We start from the raw sequence: 17082 nt of genomic DNA, 5'->3' as shown, positions 1-17082 counted from the left end.
CCTTCTATCTAATTCCTCTCCCTTCTACCCTTCCCTCAGTTTCCATCACCACACTGCCTGGCTGGGCAGAAACAAGGGATGTTCAAGTTCACAGCCGTGGGTCCACAGGGAAGACATTCAAGGCCACCTCTTCAGCTGCTGTGCTCAGGATTGAGACATCCTTCTATGAAAAGACACACACCTGAACCAAGCAGGTGATTAGTTTTCATTAAATAATGGCAGTTACTAGTCATTTGCCTGAATTCAACTACGTATTTTCTGTAGAGGCTTCCCTGGTGGCTCAAATGATAAAGAATCTGCCTGCAATGCAGGAGACCTGGGTTCGATCCCTGGGTTGCGAAGATCTCCTGGAGAAGGGAATGGCTACCCATTCCAGTATTCTTGCCTGGAGAATTCCATGGACGGAGGAGCCTGACCGGCTACAGTCCATGGGGTCACAAAGAGTTGGACACAACTGAGCAATGTATAACTCTTTGGTTAGATAGCTCAGTAGCTTTTGGTTGTTATTGTTGGTGGTGGTGGTTTCTTATCAGTTAATTAGTAAGTCTCCTCCTGCTGCATGAAACCACCAGGTAGATGGAGCAGGGAGTAGAGAAATAGTGATTACAACTTTAAAGAAAGCAACCGCTATAAATAAGATGATCCCGTTTCATGGGAAAATGTAGCTGCTCATCACCGCTAATTAAAAGATGGAATAACTTCACAGGAAAACCTCAAGCCCTATAAATTCCTATGTTATCTTCCAAGAAATCCTGAGTTAGCAGCTACAAATCCCAGACAGCACTCAGATTAGATAAAGAATTATTCAATGCTTACATTTTTCACCCCTGTGGTGGCAAAGTAGATTTAAACTGGTTATTCGCAATTCATGCTTTAAAAATAAAGATATTTTGTGTGTAAGAACTAGGAAAGCTTTTAAAAACATGCTGTGTGGAGAACTGAAACTTTTAACAAGAACTTTTTGCAGTCAACGACAACATTGAGCTTAAACTCCATTAAGTAGAAAAGATGTATATAAGCAGTCCTTCGTCTGTAAGTTAGTCTATAATACTTAAAATATATTTACATATAGTTTTGCTTATCAAAAGAACTTACTCTACCCCAGAGCCTTCTGAAATGTTCACCTATAGAGCAGCATAAGAATATCGATTCTCTCTACTTAAGAGTTTACAACAACGCTCTCTACCCAAGAGTTTACAACAACGCTCTCTACCCAGGGCAGCTACAGCGCTGAGAGCTGAGATTATGTGCAGGAAATACTGCTTGGCGGGGGAGGGTGTCTTTATTTCCAGACTTCTCCACAGGGTCTGGGCGGAATCCATGCGATAGGATCAGCAAAGTATAACTGCAAAGAAAACTGTCTGAGAAAGATAAAACTGGATTGGGAGGCAGATAAGCCCAAATTCCTGGTGCTGCTCAGATTTGCACATCGCATGCGCAGGCACTGGGGGACGTCTGGTCTCCCTCACTCAGCCGAGCGGAAATGCCAAGTTCGGTGTCTGCGGTGCTCCCTAGGGGGGCCTCCGAGAGGGGCAGGGCTTAAAGGGGAGGATATCCATCTGTGACAAAGAATCTCAATCCATATTCATGGCATCTCAACTAAAAGGAGAAGCGATTTTCTTCAAACAAGCTCCGGTTCTGTGGAGACACCCTATAAATGAATAAACAAGTATGAGATGCTTGATTCACTTGCAGGTGAAGAAAAACAACGGAGATGAGCTGAATAGTTCCATCTTCTCTGACAACTGCTTTCCCATTTTGGTGTCAGGAAAAAGGAAACTGGCAAAAGGAAAAAGAGAGAAGAAGAAAGGAAGGGAAGAGAAAGAGGAAAGGAAGTAATTTTCATAAAATTCAACTTCCTGTGGGGAGTCATTGGAATAAAACAGAAAGTGACGATTGGATGTCATCTCACAATGTCACTGTCTCCTCACAACAACCCTGATGGGGCCCCAACATTGCCCTCATTGTAAAGATGAGAATAAAGAGGTTTGGAAAGGCTAAGTGACTTGCCCAAGGTCACACACTCAGTGATGCAGCCGAGTTTTGCACCAAGGTTTGTTGACCCCAGCGCTTCATTTTTTTAAGGTCATAAGAGCCTCAGAAAATGCATCTCTCTTAACCTCTCGGTGTCCTCAACAACTCTGAGCTGCCTCAGACGTCCTCATCACTCCTGGATACACAATGACAATTGCCTGCCTTTCTCCAGAGTGCCAGAAACTTCTAACAAAAATCCCCAACCTCCTCCTGATTCCTGATTCAGTGGAAACCTCAGCCCTTACCTCGTCAATCTCTCCAAGGTTTTTGACCTTTCATCACCCTACCTTCTGAAGCTCACCCCCTCCCTCAGCTTCCATGACACCACCTTCTCCTATTTTCTTCCCTCTTTTCTGGCCTCTCCTTGATTTGTCTCCCTGCCTCCTCAAGCTGCCTGTCCCTTCAACAGCAATGGATCCCACAACTCTATAGTTCACCGTCTATCACCATACACATCCTCCTTGAAGAGTTCACCCCATCTGTGGACTCCACCACCATCCTCACCCTGACACTTCCCAGATCCATGGCTCTAGCCCTGAATCCACTCTAGAGCCCCGCTGGACCCCACTGGAACATTCCATCTTAAGTTCTAGAGAGCCCAAACCAATCTTAGTATCCACACCCATTCTTAAAAATCAGACCTACAATAACAAAACCCACTCTTTGCCTGTTTTCCCCATCTCAATTAAAAGTACCACCACCCACACACTTGCCCTGCCAGAAATCTGAAAGAACTCCTCAACTCCCTCCTCTCCTCTCCTCCCCACCCCATTTCTCAGCTGCCATTGCCATGGGTTTTCTATGGACAAGATGTTGTCTACTCTGGGTCCAGGCTTCTTCCTCATTCCCACTGCCACTAATTCAGTTAAGTGTGCACCAGCTTTCACTCAGGCCACAGGGAGGGGCCTCTCCAGTGAACTCCATGCACCGCCTTTCCAACCCAGCTTCTCTCTCCCTACCAGAGCAAATGAGTATCTGATCATCTCACTCCCTTCCTGAAAGCCCTTCAATGGCTGCCTATAGAATAACATTTAGATTCTTTGGACTGCAAGGCCTTCATTCTCTCCCTGCCACCTTCCCAGCCTGTCACTCACCCATGCACGCACTGCGCAATGTCAGAAATGCACCACTGTGATTCCCCCAGGATACTGAGCGTGCCTTATGCTCACCATTCCCCTTTCCTGGAATGCCGATGCTTCACTGCAATGCTCCTACTCTGTCAAAGCCAGCTCAAGGCTCACCTCGCTGTTCACCCCCTCCAGCAGCCTCCATAGCCCGTGGTCCAGCATTTAATATGCTGCACCCTCTTTGGTTTCTTGTATATCTCTAATACTAGGCTGGGAGTTACTCTAGGGCAGGAGTTCTTAGTCTTTTTCATATCTTGGTTATAAGGTGGCATAGTACTGTAGCTGGTACATGAGTGGGAATCGAAAGTGCTTATGGAATATGAATATGACAGGAAAAAACCATAAATAAAATATTAGCAAACTGAACCCAGCAGCATATTCAAAAAATATGTTGTGACCAAGTGGAATTTATTATGAGAATGCAAGGATGGTTCATTATCAGGAAAGCAATGATAATATTTCACAATATTAATAGATCTAGGGAGAAAAATCATATGATCATCTACATAGATACTGAAGAGACATCTGACAAAATATAACACCTATTTCTGACTAAAAATACTAAATAAAATAGGAACTGATGGATACTTCCTTAACTGTTAAAAATATATATATAGACCTCAGTCCAAAGGTCAACATCTTACTTAGTGGAAAAAGCTATACATATGCCCACCATACATTACCATTTAACATTGTGTTGGAAGCATAAATCAATATAACAAACAAGAGAGAACTACTAGAATCAATAAAAATCGCAAAGGAGAAGAGTTATGATGTGTCTATTCATGAAAGAAAATCCAAAAATACTAATTTAAAAACTAATGAACACAGTAATAGAATCTAACAACAGGATATACAATTAATATACTGTCCTTCTTATATATTAACATCAATTAGAAGAGATAATGGAAGTGAAAAGCTCATTTATAAAAGCAACAAAAGGAATACCTAAAAATAAATTTAACAAGAAACGGGCAAAGCCTCTATGAGAAAAACCTTTAAAATTACTGAAAAGTAGATGTGTTCAAACGGAAAGACATTCCATGTTCTCAGGAAGGAGTCAACATCAAAAAGATGCCAAAAATCCCCCAGGGTTAATGTATAAACTTAACATGGTCCTGATTTTTAAAAACTTTATGGAGTTAGGAAAGTTGATTCTAAAGTTCATATGGGAAAATAGTCAGGAAGAATAACCAGAAAGCTACTAGGAAGGAAAGGCATTATTTGGGAGAGAGAAAAGCCAGTGTTGCCAAATACTAAAACATGGTACAAAGCTTCTATAATTAAAATAGTGTGGAATTCGTACATGAGAAGACAGATAAATGGGACATAACAGAAGGCGCAGAAGTAGACCCAACTACTGAAAATCTGGTTTATGAACACAGATATTTCAAATAAAATGAGGGAAAGACATATATTTTATTATTATCATTATTTTTAATAAGGAGTTTGGAGACAACTGGATAGACATTTAGAAAAGGGCAAAATTGATCTACACCTCTTAATATACACCACAATAATCCCTCAATGGATCAGAGATATAACTATTAAAAAGGAAACCTTACAAATATTCAAAGAAAATATAGGTGAATTCCTTTATAACCTGGAAAAGGCAGACAGACAACCTTTCTAACCATTATTCAAAATCCAATTTTCTTAGATGGGTCCTAGAACATCCCAAAGGCAATGGCAAGCAGGAGGATGATTTACTATTTTGATAAATATTTCAAAAGCAATTTAGGTATAGAGATGTATTCTCTGTCCTTCTGTACCTACACAAATACAGTATTATTTCTGATTGGTACATGTGAGCCTGAAAGATCAATGGGAGCCCATTCTAAACAGTGCTTCTTTGCCACAATAAGACCACACAGAAAATATTTTTTAATAAAGGAAAGATTCTTATGATTAGCCTGTGACTCAAGACAGTGATAAAAAGGAAATTAGCTTTGTATTCCTGAAAACAGACTGGGAACCCCACAGACAACCCAGTGCAGTCTCTACCGGGACAAAACAGGGTCGAGTCTGGCAATCCTGCTGTCTCAGCATTGACGGTCCAGCTGAAGAATTCGAGCTCTCCGGTGGTCCCCAAGGGCCCTCAGGCAGGGCTTTTGAGAAGGGCTGGCAAGAGGCTCAGCCACGTGAATGTAAGTATAAGGAAGTCCCTTTGACCCCCTCCAATACATTCAAGAAAATTAATCAGCTCAGGATCCTGACAACCTGACTATTTTCCCCCACCCTGAAAGTGACGTCACCAGGAAAAATAGTCCCAACCTTCTCCCTCAAGCAAGGGTCTCCCACTCAGGCAGTTGTATCAACAGTGTATTAATATCAATGAATTGTTTAGTAATATTAATATCCCCTCAATGGCTTTGGAGGGGAAACATCCTTGGATTTCACTGGTCCCTGTATCTTCACTCATGCTTCCTTTTGTGACCTAGATCACATCAATCACCTGGAATTCCAGGGTAAAGAAAAGAAATCAGATTCATCTTCATTTTGCTATGAGATTTTATGTACGCATATGTTTATGTATCTTAGTAGAGTGCCTAGCATATACTAGATGATAATTGCCAGCCATTTTTAGTCATCATTATTACTAAATGATAATATTAGTCATCATTATTACCATCACCATTATTATCAGCTGATGAATGGTTCAGTTTGATCTGTGATATAATGCCAAAGAGCAACTAATGTTGCCTATTTTATTGACTTAATCCTGCCAAATGCTGACAAATTACCAGCCTCAGCCATTTAAAAAATCACATTTCTAATGCAATAATCCTATCTGCAATGAGTGTGGAAGAAATTACTACAGGCCAGGGATTTTTACAAAGCGAATTAAATCACTATAAAAACTGACCATGCTGGTTCACAATTAAAAGTCTGGTAGAATGAAATGCCATTATTCCATAGCTTACTAATAAGCCTTAAAGAAGATATTACTGCTCACACGTCTCTACTGGGAATGTTTTTATAATCCCTAAAATGTTTCAGAAAGGCTTTAATGACAAATGCTACAGGACTTTTTCACTATTCATATTATCTATTAGCATATCCCTTATCTAAAATATTTCCAAAATGGAAGTTTCAAATGAAGCATAACCATGTGTTCTTAGAAGATTTCAGATAGAATTTTCTCATAACTAGTAAGTATTTAAAATTCAACATCTATTTATAAACAGTCTTACATTGGCTTCTAGAGGATCTTTTAAATGGAGTTATTTTTTCATACCCCTGTTTTGAAACTGAAAAACTACAGAAAAAAATATATGTTATGTGTGTATATACATATATATATATATATTCCCAAGTCTAGACTTACTTTCGGCCTGGCTATTTAGAGCCTTGTTTGGTGTTCTTAAAACTGCTGACACATTCCTTTCTTTAATCTCTGTGATTCCTGGCCACTCTTCTCAGTATGTCTGGCTAATCCTCCTGTTATTTCTGCGACATAAATGAATCCAGAATATATGACCAGGGAAAATTCAGCTAGGAATGTAGTTCTGCACTGTTTTTTACATAAAAGATTTTCTTGTATTGATATGGAAATGAGCAGATGTCTGATAACCTTCTGCCAACCTGGAATTTTTTTTGCTTACTCCAGGGAGTTCTTAGGGACTGATGTTTCACAGGGTTTACACTGTCCATTCAAAAATTCTGTCACAGACCTCAAAAGGATCTAGGATAGTCCCCACCTGGGAGATTTGTTCTTTGGTACCTATTTCTGGCTTGGTACCTCAACTGTGAATAAAACAGAAAAGATGCTCTTGCCAATGCATATGAGATGGTTTTACATTTATACCTGGGGATGCTACAATGGGTAAAAGGACTGATTTCACTTAAAATCCCAAGACTTTAAAAAAAACAAATTTTATCTGACCATTTTCACTTACTAGCCCTAGAAAAGAAACAAAATAAACCCAGTAAGTTACTCCTTTTTTTTTTTTACTGACTAAAGTGATACTGCTGCTGCTGCTAAGACGCTTCAGTCGTGTCCGACTCTGTGTGACCCTATAGATGGCAGCCCACCAGGCTCCCCCGTCCCTGGGATTCTCTAGGCAAGAACACTGGAGTGGGTTGCCATTTCCTTCTCCAATGCATGAAAGTAAAAAGTGAAAGTGAAGTCGCTCAGTCGTGACCGACTCTTAGCGACCCCATGGACTGCAGCCTACCAGGCTCCTCCATCCATGGGATTTTCCAGGCAAGACTACTGGAGTGGGGTGCCATTGTGTTCTCCATGAAGTGATACAAGTCAATCCAAATGATTTACAGTCTGTACCAGGCAAAAAACAACTCACTCAGGTGTTGCTATTTGAAAGGCTGATGCAATGCATCGAGGAGGGCTTGGTAACCCACTCCAGTATTCTTGCCTGGAGAATCCCATGGACTGTAGCTCTTCTGTCCATGGGGCTGCAAAGAGTCAGACACGGCTGAGTGACTAAGCACAGCACCTGCAGAGCATCATTAAGAGATGTCCTTTTCATTATAGGAGCCTGGAATGCAAAAGTAGGAAGTCAAGAAACACCTGGAGTGACAGGCAAATTTGGCCTTGGAATACGGAATGAAGCAGGGCAAAGGCTACTAATAGAGTTTTGCCAAGAGAACACACTGGTCATAGAAAACACCCTCTTGCAACAACACAAGAGAAGACTCTATACATGGATATCACCAGATGGTCAACACCAAAAACAGATTGATTATATTCTTTGCAGCCAAAGATGGAGAAGCTCTATACAGTCAGCAAAAACAAGACCGGGAGCTGACTGTGGCTCAGATCATGAACTCCTTATTGCCAAATTCAGACTTAAATTGAAGAAAGTAGGGAAAACCAACAGACCATTCAGGTATGACCTAAATCAAATCCCTTATGATTATACAGTGGGAGTGAGAAATAGATTCAAGGGGTTACATCTGATAGATAGAGTCCCTGATGAACTATGGACTGAGGTTCGTGACATTGTACAGGAGACAGGGATCAAGAATCAAGACCATCCCCATGGAAAAGAAATGCAAAAAAGCAAAATGGCTGTCTGAGGAGGCTTTAAAAATAGCTGTGAAAAGAAGGGAAGCGAAAAGCAAAGGAGAAAAGGAAAGATATAAGCATCTGAATTCAGAGTTCCAAAGAATAGCAAGGAGAGATAAGAAAGCCTTCCTCAGTGATCAATGAAAAGAAATAGAGAAAAACAATAGAATGGGAAAGACTAGGGATCTCTTCAAGAAAATTAGAGATACCAAGGGAACATTTCATGCAAAGATGAGCTCGATAAAGGATAGAAATGGTATGGACCTAACAGAACCAAAAGATATTAAGAAGAGGTGGCAAGAATACACAGAAGAACTGTACAAAAAAGATCTTCATGACCCAGATCATCACGATGATGTGATCACTCACCTAGAGCCAGACATCCTGGAATATGAAGTCAAATGGACCTTAGAAAGCATCACTACGAACAAAGCTAGTGGAGGTAATGGAATTCCAGTGGAGCTATTTCAAATCCTGGAAGATGATGCTGTGAAACTGCTGCACTCAATATGCCAGCACATTTGGAAAACTCAGCAGTGGCCACAGGACTGGAAAAGGTCAGTTTTCATTCCAATCCCAAAGAAAGGCAATGCCAAAGAATGCTCAAACTACCACACAATTGCACTCATCTCACACGCTAGTAAAGTAATGCTCAAAATTCTCCAAGCCAGGCTTCAGCAATACATGAACCATGAACTTCCAGATGTTCAAGCTGGTTTTAGAAAAGGTAGAGGAACCAGAGATCAAATTGCCAACATCCGCTGGATCATGGAAAAAGCAAGAGAGTTCCAGAAAAACATCTGTTTCTGCTTTATTGGCTATGCCAAAGCCTTTGACTGTGTGGATCACAATAAACTGTGGAAAATCCTGAAAGAGATGGGAATACCAGACCACCTGACCTGCCTCTTGAGAAACCTGTATGCAGGTCAGGAAGCAACAGTTAGAACTGGCCATGGAACAACAGACTGATTCCAAACAGGAAAAGGAGTATGTCAAGACTGTATATTGTCACCCTGCTTATTTAACTTATATGCAGAGTACATCATGAGAAATGCTAGGCTGGAAGAAGCACAAGCTGGAATCAAGATTGCCGGGAGAAATATCAATAACCTCAGATATGCAGATGACACCACCCTTATGGCAGAAAGTGAAGAGGAACTCAAAAGCCTCTTGATGAAAGTGAAAGAGGAGAGTGAAAAAGTTGGCTTAAAGCTCAACGTTCAGAAAACGAAGATCACGGCATCTGATCTCATCACTTCATGGGAAATAGATGGGGAAACAGTGTCAGACTTTATTTTTCTGGGCTCCAAAATCACTGCAGATGGTGATTACAGCCATGAAATTAAAAGATACTTACTCCTTGGAAGAAAAGTTATGACCAACCTAGATAGCATATTCAAAAGTAGAGATATTACTTTGCCAACAAAGGTCCATCTAGTCAAGGCTCTGGTTTTTCCAGTGGTCATGTATGGATGTGAGAGTTGGACTATAAAGAAAGCTGAGTGCCAAAGAATTGATGCTTTTGAACTGTGGTGTTGGAGAAGACTCTTGAGAGTCCCTTGGACTGCAAGGAGATCCAACCAGTCCATTCTAAAGGAGATCAGCCCTGGGTGTTCTTTGGAAGGAATGATACTAAAGCTGAAACTCCAGTACTTTGGGCACCTCATGTGAAGAGTTGACTCATTGGAAAAGACTCTGATGCTGGGAGGGATTGGGGGCAGGAGGAGAAGGGGACGACAGAGGATGAGATGGCTGGATGGCATCACCGACTGGATGGACATGAATTTGAGTGAACTCCGGGAGTTGGTGATGGACAGGGAGGCCTGGCATGCTGCAATTCATGGGGTAGCAAAGAGTCAGACACGAATGAGCGACTGAACTAAATTGAAGCTCACAGTTGCCCCTTCTACATTCCCAGGTCTGTTTCATTCTTAAATCTCCCTCTACTCTTTTCTCTCTTCGCAGAAACCACAAACTCAGTGCATGGAAAACCAAATCCACTAGAGTCTTTCTTCTGCAAAGAAGATGTCAAGAGTTTATTGATGAAGGACCCTTTCATAACTGCCTTCAGGGTATGCTGCTTGATTGTTTGTGTTTTGTATTCTAATTTGTATTGCAAGTCCTTGAGGTCATGAATTTGATTTCCAGCTTCTTCAATGCCCTCCAAATCCAGGATATACTCTTAGGTCCTTCATGTTAATATTTTAATACTGTTTAGAGCACCCCATTCCAGTACTCTTGCCTGGAAAATCCCATGGACGGAGGAGCCTGGTAGGCTGCAGTCCATGGGGTCGATAAGAGTTGGACACAACTGAGTGACTTCACTTTCAGTTTTCACTTTCAGGCATTGGAGAAGGAAATGGCAACCCACTCCAGTGTTCTTGCCTGGAGAATCCCTGGGACGGGGGAGCCTGGTGGGCTGCCATCTATGGGGTCCCACAGAGTCGGACATGACTGAAGCGACTTAGCAGCAGCAGCAGCAGCAGAGCTTCTGAAGAAAGAAGGAAGTTCTAATGTTGCTTCCAGACTTCGTGCTACTCTGTAAAGGCAAGACTCAGTGGCATACAAAAAAGACCACAGGCTTCATATTCCATCAAATCTCAGTGCAGCAATGACTAAGCTGAGAAAGGTTGGGAAAATAATTCAACTTCTTTGGAAATCAATTGGCTCATTTACAGCATCCAGATGATAATACTTGATGCCTACAGTTATTCCAGTGAGACACTGTTTGTAAAGAGTATGCCACACAGCAGGTACTCAATGAATTGTATTGTATTGCATGCATGCTCAGTCTTTTGTGGACTCTTTGCGGACTCTTTGGGCTTTAACCTGCCGGGCTCCTCTATCTGTAGGATTTTTCTTTTGAGTTCCTTTCAAATCTGTCTCTCCTCCCATTTCCTGCCTCAGTTAACACTACCCACCCCACCCCCAGTTACCTAAGCTAGAAACCTCCAAGTCCTATTGTCTTCTGCCAAGAAGCCTCATTCTCCAGTGGTCACATGTCCAGTATTGAGTGTGCTCAGAACAGGGTGTCCACACTTCAGGCCACCAGAGCCAGTGTCTAACTCCTGGGACCAGCCTGACACCCCTGCATGAGCTCACCAGCACTTTACCTCCCCTTCTTAACCAACTGTTTCAGAGACAAAACTGGAGGACTTCAACAGCGCTTGCTCTCTGCCAATGGGCACAGCGTGACAATGTAGATGGCAGTATGATATTTGGGAAATGTACTGACGGAGGCAGATATTGAAAGTGGATATTTTGTAAGAAGAGCCCTAAATTCGGCAAAACATAAATCCCACAGAATCTTGTCTAATTGATAATCATAAACCTTCCTGTCTTTCTCTGAAGAATGTAAGCACTTTTCAAACCTTATCGAAAATCATTTTTTGACATTCTAATCATTTGAAAGGTCACCTAGAGTCTGAATCATTTTTTTCCTTTACACTAAGGAAAAAACAGTAAAGTTAAAAATACAGAGGAAAACCGATTTACTCAGTGTCACAAAATAAATCAGTGGTAGAGAAAGAACCAAAGCCAACTCTAAAATAATAAGGTTCCTGGACGTGCTATTCTGCCTTTACCTTTAAAACACTTACCTAGGAGACTTCATACCCCCTCATAGAATGTAGTACTCTATGTAAGAAAAGAGTCCCCATGTACAGCTAAAAATCATAAGTGAATTACATGATGTTTGCTAATTACCCCTCAAAAACATGCCTTTATCTTTCAGACCCTTACTCTTCAGGGCAAACTACATGTTGGAGTCACAATGACATCTCTTGTTCTTATGAAAATTAACTCCTTCTGTGCCAGAGGGCGATGGAGGTTCACAGTTCGCTCATAAATCTGGCTCTGGGAAGAAGAAAGGTCTTGTGTCAGAGTTACTTGGGCCTCCATCCATGGTGCTTGAGAGAACACAATATTTGTTTGGTTAAAATACTGCAAATTTCAAAGGTGTAATGGAAATATTACCTAGTCTGAGGGTACCAATATTTTAAAAAGGAAAAAAAAAAAAACCTAAAATGACTATTCCCAGAGACAGCCAGAGGATTTGTATTTAAAATCCTGGCCCCATACCTCTTTACTAACAGTGAGGTCATCTGAGTAACACTTGCTTCTGGCGGAGTCGTGTGCTCTCCTTTGCACTAAATGTCATATTTGACTGTGCCATATCACATCTAAAACTCCGGGCAAATTCATGTGTGCCCTTAAAGTGACCCCATGTGACTGTCCCCAAGACTGACAGCGCTCTTCTTGATGCACCTGGATCAAGAAGTAAGTTGGTGTAGAGCATTGAGGTTCCCCAGATCCAGCGTTTCTTCTGTAGCCCTCACTGACAATGTCATCAGTTTCCCAGCATCAGTTTTATTTCATCATGTAAATAAAACTGGCACAAATATCAAGCTGCCTCTTATTGCACTGAGAATGATTTTTCCAGGCTGCTTTAACAAAACCAAAAATCTACTTTGTCACATGACTCCACAAAACTTGATGGATGCATTTAAGTTTCAACATTTGTTTCTTCTTCCTATAGAATTCCTTTCCTCTCACCACTTTTATGAAAAGAGTATATTGTAATTTACCTTTGCACACAAGGAGCATGCAACAACACAAGCTACTCTAAGAACAGGTCTGCAAGAATGTTCTAGAATAAACTGGTAGACTGCAACTTACTAGGATTGCCAAAAATCAGATACTATATATCTTTAAGAACCAAAGTTCTTAATAATTTACCAGCTGGTCTAGTCTGGTTATACAATCTTATAGCTCCCCACACTCGTCCTCTGTTGTACTCACCACAAATGGAAATAAATTATGAGTTGTGCATTTTGTGGTCAATATCTCTATCCTCTGTTAGAATACAAGCTCCATGTGGACAAGGACTGCAGGTACCTGTTATTTTATTGCTTTGCCTAACAGAGTTCCTTGAATGCAGTAAAAAAATCAAAGAATACTGATAAACAATCACAAGAGTAAATAAATCTGTTAGTGAAAAGCTGGTGTTAAATCATAGGATAGGGCTTACAAGAGTGAAATAAGCTTTTAGAGTCCCTGAGATTTATTCCTGGGGGTGTCCTGACAGATTTATTATCAAACTACAAAAATGGCATACTGACAACAATCTACAAGTTAATTATTCTAGAGATAAATTCGGGATTCATAAAACCAATTCTCTTGGTGGAAATTTTCCACGTTTAAAATTTTACAACTTCTGTGGGTATTTGTTTAATTTAACCCTTGCATATGAAAACATCAATGTGTGTGTTTGGATAAAGCAGAAATGGCCAGCAGATGCATTTATTCCTAAGCTCCACGACTCAGAATCACAACACTTGACTTCAAAAGTCACAGAACTATAAATCAGAAAATACCACTGAACAGTGTCAGAATTCTCTACAGCAATTCACGCTGTTTTCTTGATATTTCTCTCTAACGGCTGATAAAAACTCTTTGAAGTGAAAGAGTAAATATTTTCATTTGATAGTACTTAGGCCCAACAGTGCAAATACAATTGCATTGTGTTACACTCTGGGGGCTCTGGACACACACAACGCTGGCAAGGTTGCCATGGAGGAGCCAATGTGCTCAGTGCTCGAGCAGACAGGGGTGAGCCGCGCTCAGAGAAGCTCCTCACCCCTTAGTCTTCCTCTGACAGACACACACAGGTTTGGGGGAATGCTGGCTTTCCGGTAGCCCTGGAAAGGAAGGACCACAAATAGGCAATGGGAAATGCCAATTCCTAAATATCAGCCTGCTTTTACCGCTCCCACCGACACTTTTGTAAAGGAGCACGGATTGGGGTGGGGAGAAAAATCTAATGAGTGCCCCTGCGGAGGGCTGGGGAGCAGGGGGAGGTGGGTATTGGGGGAGGAGGGGTGGTAAGGAGGCAGGCGGCTGGGCGCCGAATCCCCGCAGCTGGTGTCAGCACGTCCCCGGCCTAACACGCGGCTAAGGTCTGTGGACACGCGGGGGACGAGCGTCTCGGGGAAAGGTAGCACTGCGCGGGTCCATCCGGATAGCTGGGCGGGTGCAGGGGGCAGAGAAAGGGCACTCTGGGAAGTGGAGGGAGGCAGGAAGGATAACCTGGGCAACCCAGGTGGACAGCGAGGCCTGGAACTGCGCACGCACCATCCAAGCAATGAGCCGGAGGAAGGTCTCGCGGCGGAGACGCGCGGGATCTGCCCCCCCCCCCCCCCGCCCCCCGAGGCCCAGAGCTGCCCGGGCGGAGCCAACGACCCGTCTGCAACTGAGCATCGCGTGGCGCTGCAGGTCCCCCCACCCCCGGCCGCGGCGAGGCGCGCGCAGCTGTGGCCCGCCAGCCCCGTCCCGTCCCCGGCGGCGCTCACCTTGCCCGGGAAGGGCCCCGGGAGGAGCAGCTTCAGAGCCTGCCTCTTCAGCTCCACCAGGCGGGCGTTGCAATTCTCGCACCAGACGCCGCGGTCTGATCCGGGGGAGGAGCCGCCGCCGCTGCCCGAGCCCGGGGAGCCCGTGCCGAAGCCTGGCGAGCCGCCAAGGGAGCCCGGCGAGCTGGTGCCAATGCCTGGGGAGGCGGGGCCCGGGGAACCCGTGAAGGAGCTCGGGGACGAAGTACCTGAGCCCGGGGACGGGGTCCCCGACGAGCCGAGCGCCGAGCCCGCGCCCTCGGGGGTGGGCCGGCTCCCGGCGCGGGACTCTTCGTAAGCTTTCCGGTACCAGCTCTCAGGGGAGAAGGGCGCCGCGGGCTTGGTGGGCGAGCAAACTTCATTCACCTGCAGGGGAGACACGCGGGTGTCAGGGGCCGCCGGGCTCCCGCGCCCCGGCCCAGGGCCACCCTCCCGCCTGCCCGGGGATCTGCGTGCCACCAAAGGCCCCGGCCCAGCGCCAACAGGGGCGCGATCGGGACCGCTCCGGGCCCTGCGGCCAAATCTGCCTCCATCTGTCTGGTTAATTGTCTTTAAGTGAATTCTTGTCGTCCAGGTGTCCCTGCGCCGGTTCCCGGGCGCCGGCGTACTCCTCCGATTTGGAGGATAGGGACTCGCTCGCTCAGAGAATTTCAATGGTTTCTGCAGAGGAACACACCGATTCAGCTCCCCGCGCTGTTGAACCCAGCACCCATCCCAGAAGGAGCCCACGTTTAAGATTCTGGAAGACTGTGTGTGGGGGGAGGGGGGGCGGGGGGGGGAGGACTGTGATTTTTGGATTTGTATTAATTCGGGGTACAGCCCTCTGGATACTGAAGGTAAATAAAAGGTTTTCCTTTTTCCAGGGAAACGATCCCTAAGAGCTGCGGAGATTTCGTGGGAAACCCTCCCATTCGACTTAACTCTGCTTGGAAGTCAGGAATACTGCAAAAGTTAGGGATGCGGGGAAGAGGAGGGACGAGAGGGCCGCAAAAATTCCGAGGGCAAGGCGAGTGTGCGGGCGTCCTCACGGGCAGACCCGCCTCCGCGCGCGCACGCCTGGCTGGCCTGGCCGAGGCGCCGCTGCAGCCGGAGGAGAGCTCGGAGCCGCCCTGCCCTGGCCGCACGTTACCCAGAAAGGGAGACCCCGGTCGGGAAAGAGTCTGGTAACACATCTCCGCATTAGACCCGTCACAACTTACCCCGTATTTCTTGCCCCTGGTGGAGACTGCAAGCCTCTCTTTATTCCCAGCTATCGAATTCATGGTGGCTTTTCCAGAGGAGAGTGTCTAAATGTTCCACCAACGCTACATCCAAAAGGTCTTCCAACCCAGAAGGATGCCCAGTGGTAGGGGGCTCTCTCTTGGCCCTCAAGTCAAGGTTTCTTAATGGAGGGGTTGGGGGGATAAAAGCAGATGGACCCCAGAAGTAACAGCACTAATTTGCAGAAGGGTTGGAGTGCTTGGTTTATTCTTCTCTTCAAATAAGGCTTTTCCTCCTCTTCTGCCTCCTCCAGTCACACGTTCTCTTTTCACGGTCACATCCAGATAATTGGCATTTTCCTTAGTCTAGTGAGTCCGTTTTCCTCCACGAGGGAAAAGACGAGTACAATCGGGACACACGGCAGCTGCCGAGGAGGTGGGCGAGACCCCCGCCTCGCCTACTGCCAGCGAACCGGCTGTGGGAACTTGTCTCCTTTCGCGGAGCTTGGTAACTGAGTTCAAAGAAATTCTCCCAAAATATAAAGATCCAGATCGGGGAGGAGCCTCGGCGTGTGGGGGAGCCAATATCCGCCGTCCCTCTTTGCCTGACAGTTGCGCGAGGGCAGAGAGGGGCGGCGGTGTGGCCCGGCCGGCGTCCGCGGTCAGGGCGCGCGTGTGCGCCCAGGCGCAGCGCGGATCCTTGCGAACCGCGGCCCCGCCAGGGAGCCCGCCGCCTGGCTGCCGCCGCCGCCGCGCCTGCCGGGATCCATTTTATGTTGCGGCTCTCCTGCCTGACATTCCGAGGCCGAGAGCCGGGGGATGGGGTCGTAAATCTCGCGCGGTGCGGGGAAGTTGCTGGTGAGTGGCCCGGGTCCAGGGCTCTAATGAAACAGCACTGCGCGAGACTGGAGCTGGGGGCAGAGCCGAGCGAGTGCAGCCGGACAGAAATGCGCCCGAGCTTCCCCGCCCCCAAGTTCTTTCTCTTCCTGGCAAGGCTTGCAGTTCTGCCTTTGAAACGCCGTGTAAGAGGGATTGAGTCACAAACAAGTCCACAAATATGCCGAGTCCTCCCCCCGCCCTTTGTTCTCCTAGACCTGCCCTGCAAACCTTTTCTGGAATTGCCCTCCTAAGCCGGGCCGGCCGGGGGGCCACCCTCCCAAGCGCAGCGGGAGAACAGGGCCTTCGCCCCAGCCTGCCCGCGACCCAGTGTGCGCTGTGCCCCGCCGCCCAGGGCTGGGACGCAGGAGCCCGGGGAGCAAGCGGGCAGCCACCCGGCAGGGAAACTGAGGGACGGCGCGGGCCTGGAA

At 45.4% G+C, this 17082-nt stretch overlaps 1 protein-coding gene across 1 annotated transcript in view; it reads right to left on the bottom strand.

Annotated features, from left to right (window-relative positions):
• The window catches only part of KIF26B (kinesin family member 26B), a 518582-nt gene extending 501721 nt beyond the window's left edge, over nt 1-16861 (bottom strand). The window contains exons 1-2 of the mRNA XM_086344948.1: nt 15776-16861; nt 14541-14942 (exon numbers count right to left, since the gene is read on the bottom strand). Coding sequence (XP_086201074.1) covers nt 14541-14942; nt 15776-15838 — 465 coding nt within the window. The 5' untranslated portion in view covers nt 15839-16861. The remainder of the gene's footprint in view (nt 1-14540; nt 14943-15775) is intronic.
• Between the last annotated feature and the right edge of the window lie 221 nt (nt 16862-17082).

This window comes from Bos grunniens, chromosome 16 (genome assembly GCF_055505025.1).
Source record: "Bos grunniens cultivar Pamir isolate PY7600 chromosome 16, Bosgru_T2T1.0, whole genome shotgun sequence".
NCBI lineage: Eukaryota > Metazoa > Chordata > Mammalia > Artiodactyla > Bovidae > Bos > Bos grunniens.
This window is presented reverse-complemented; position numbering and strand designations above follow the sequence as displayed.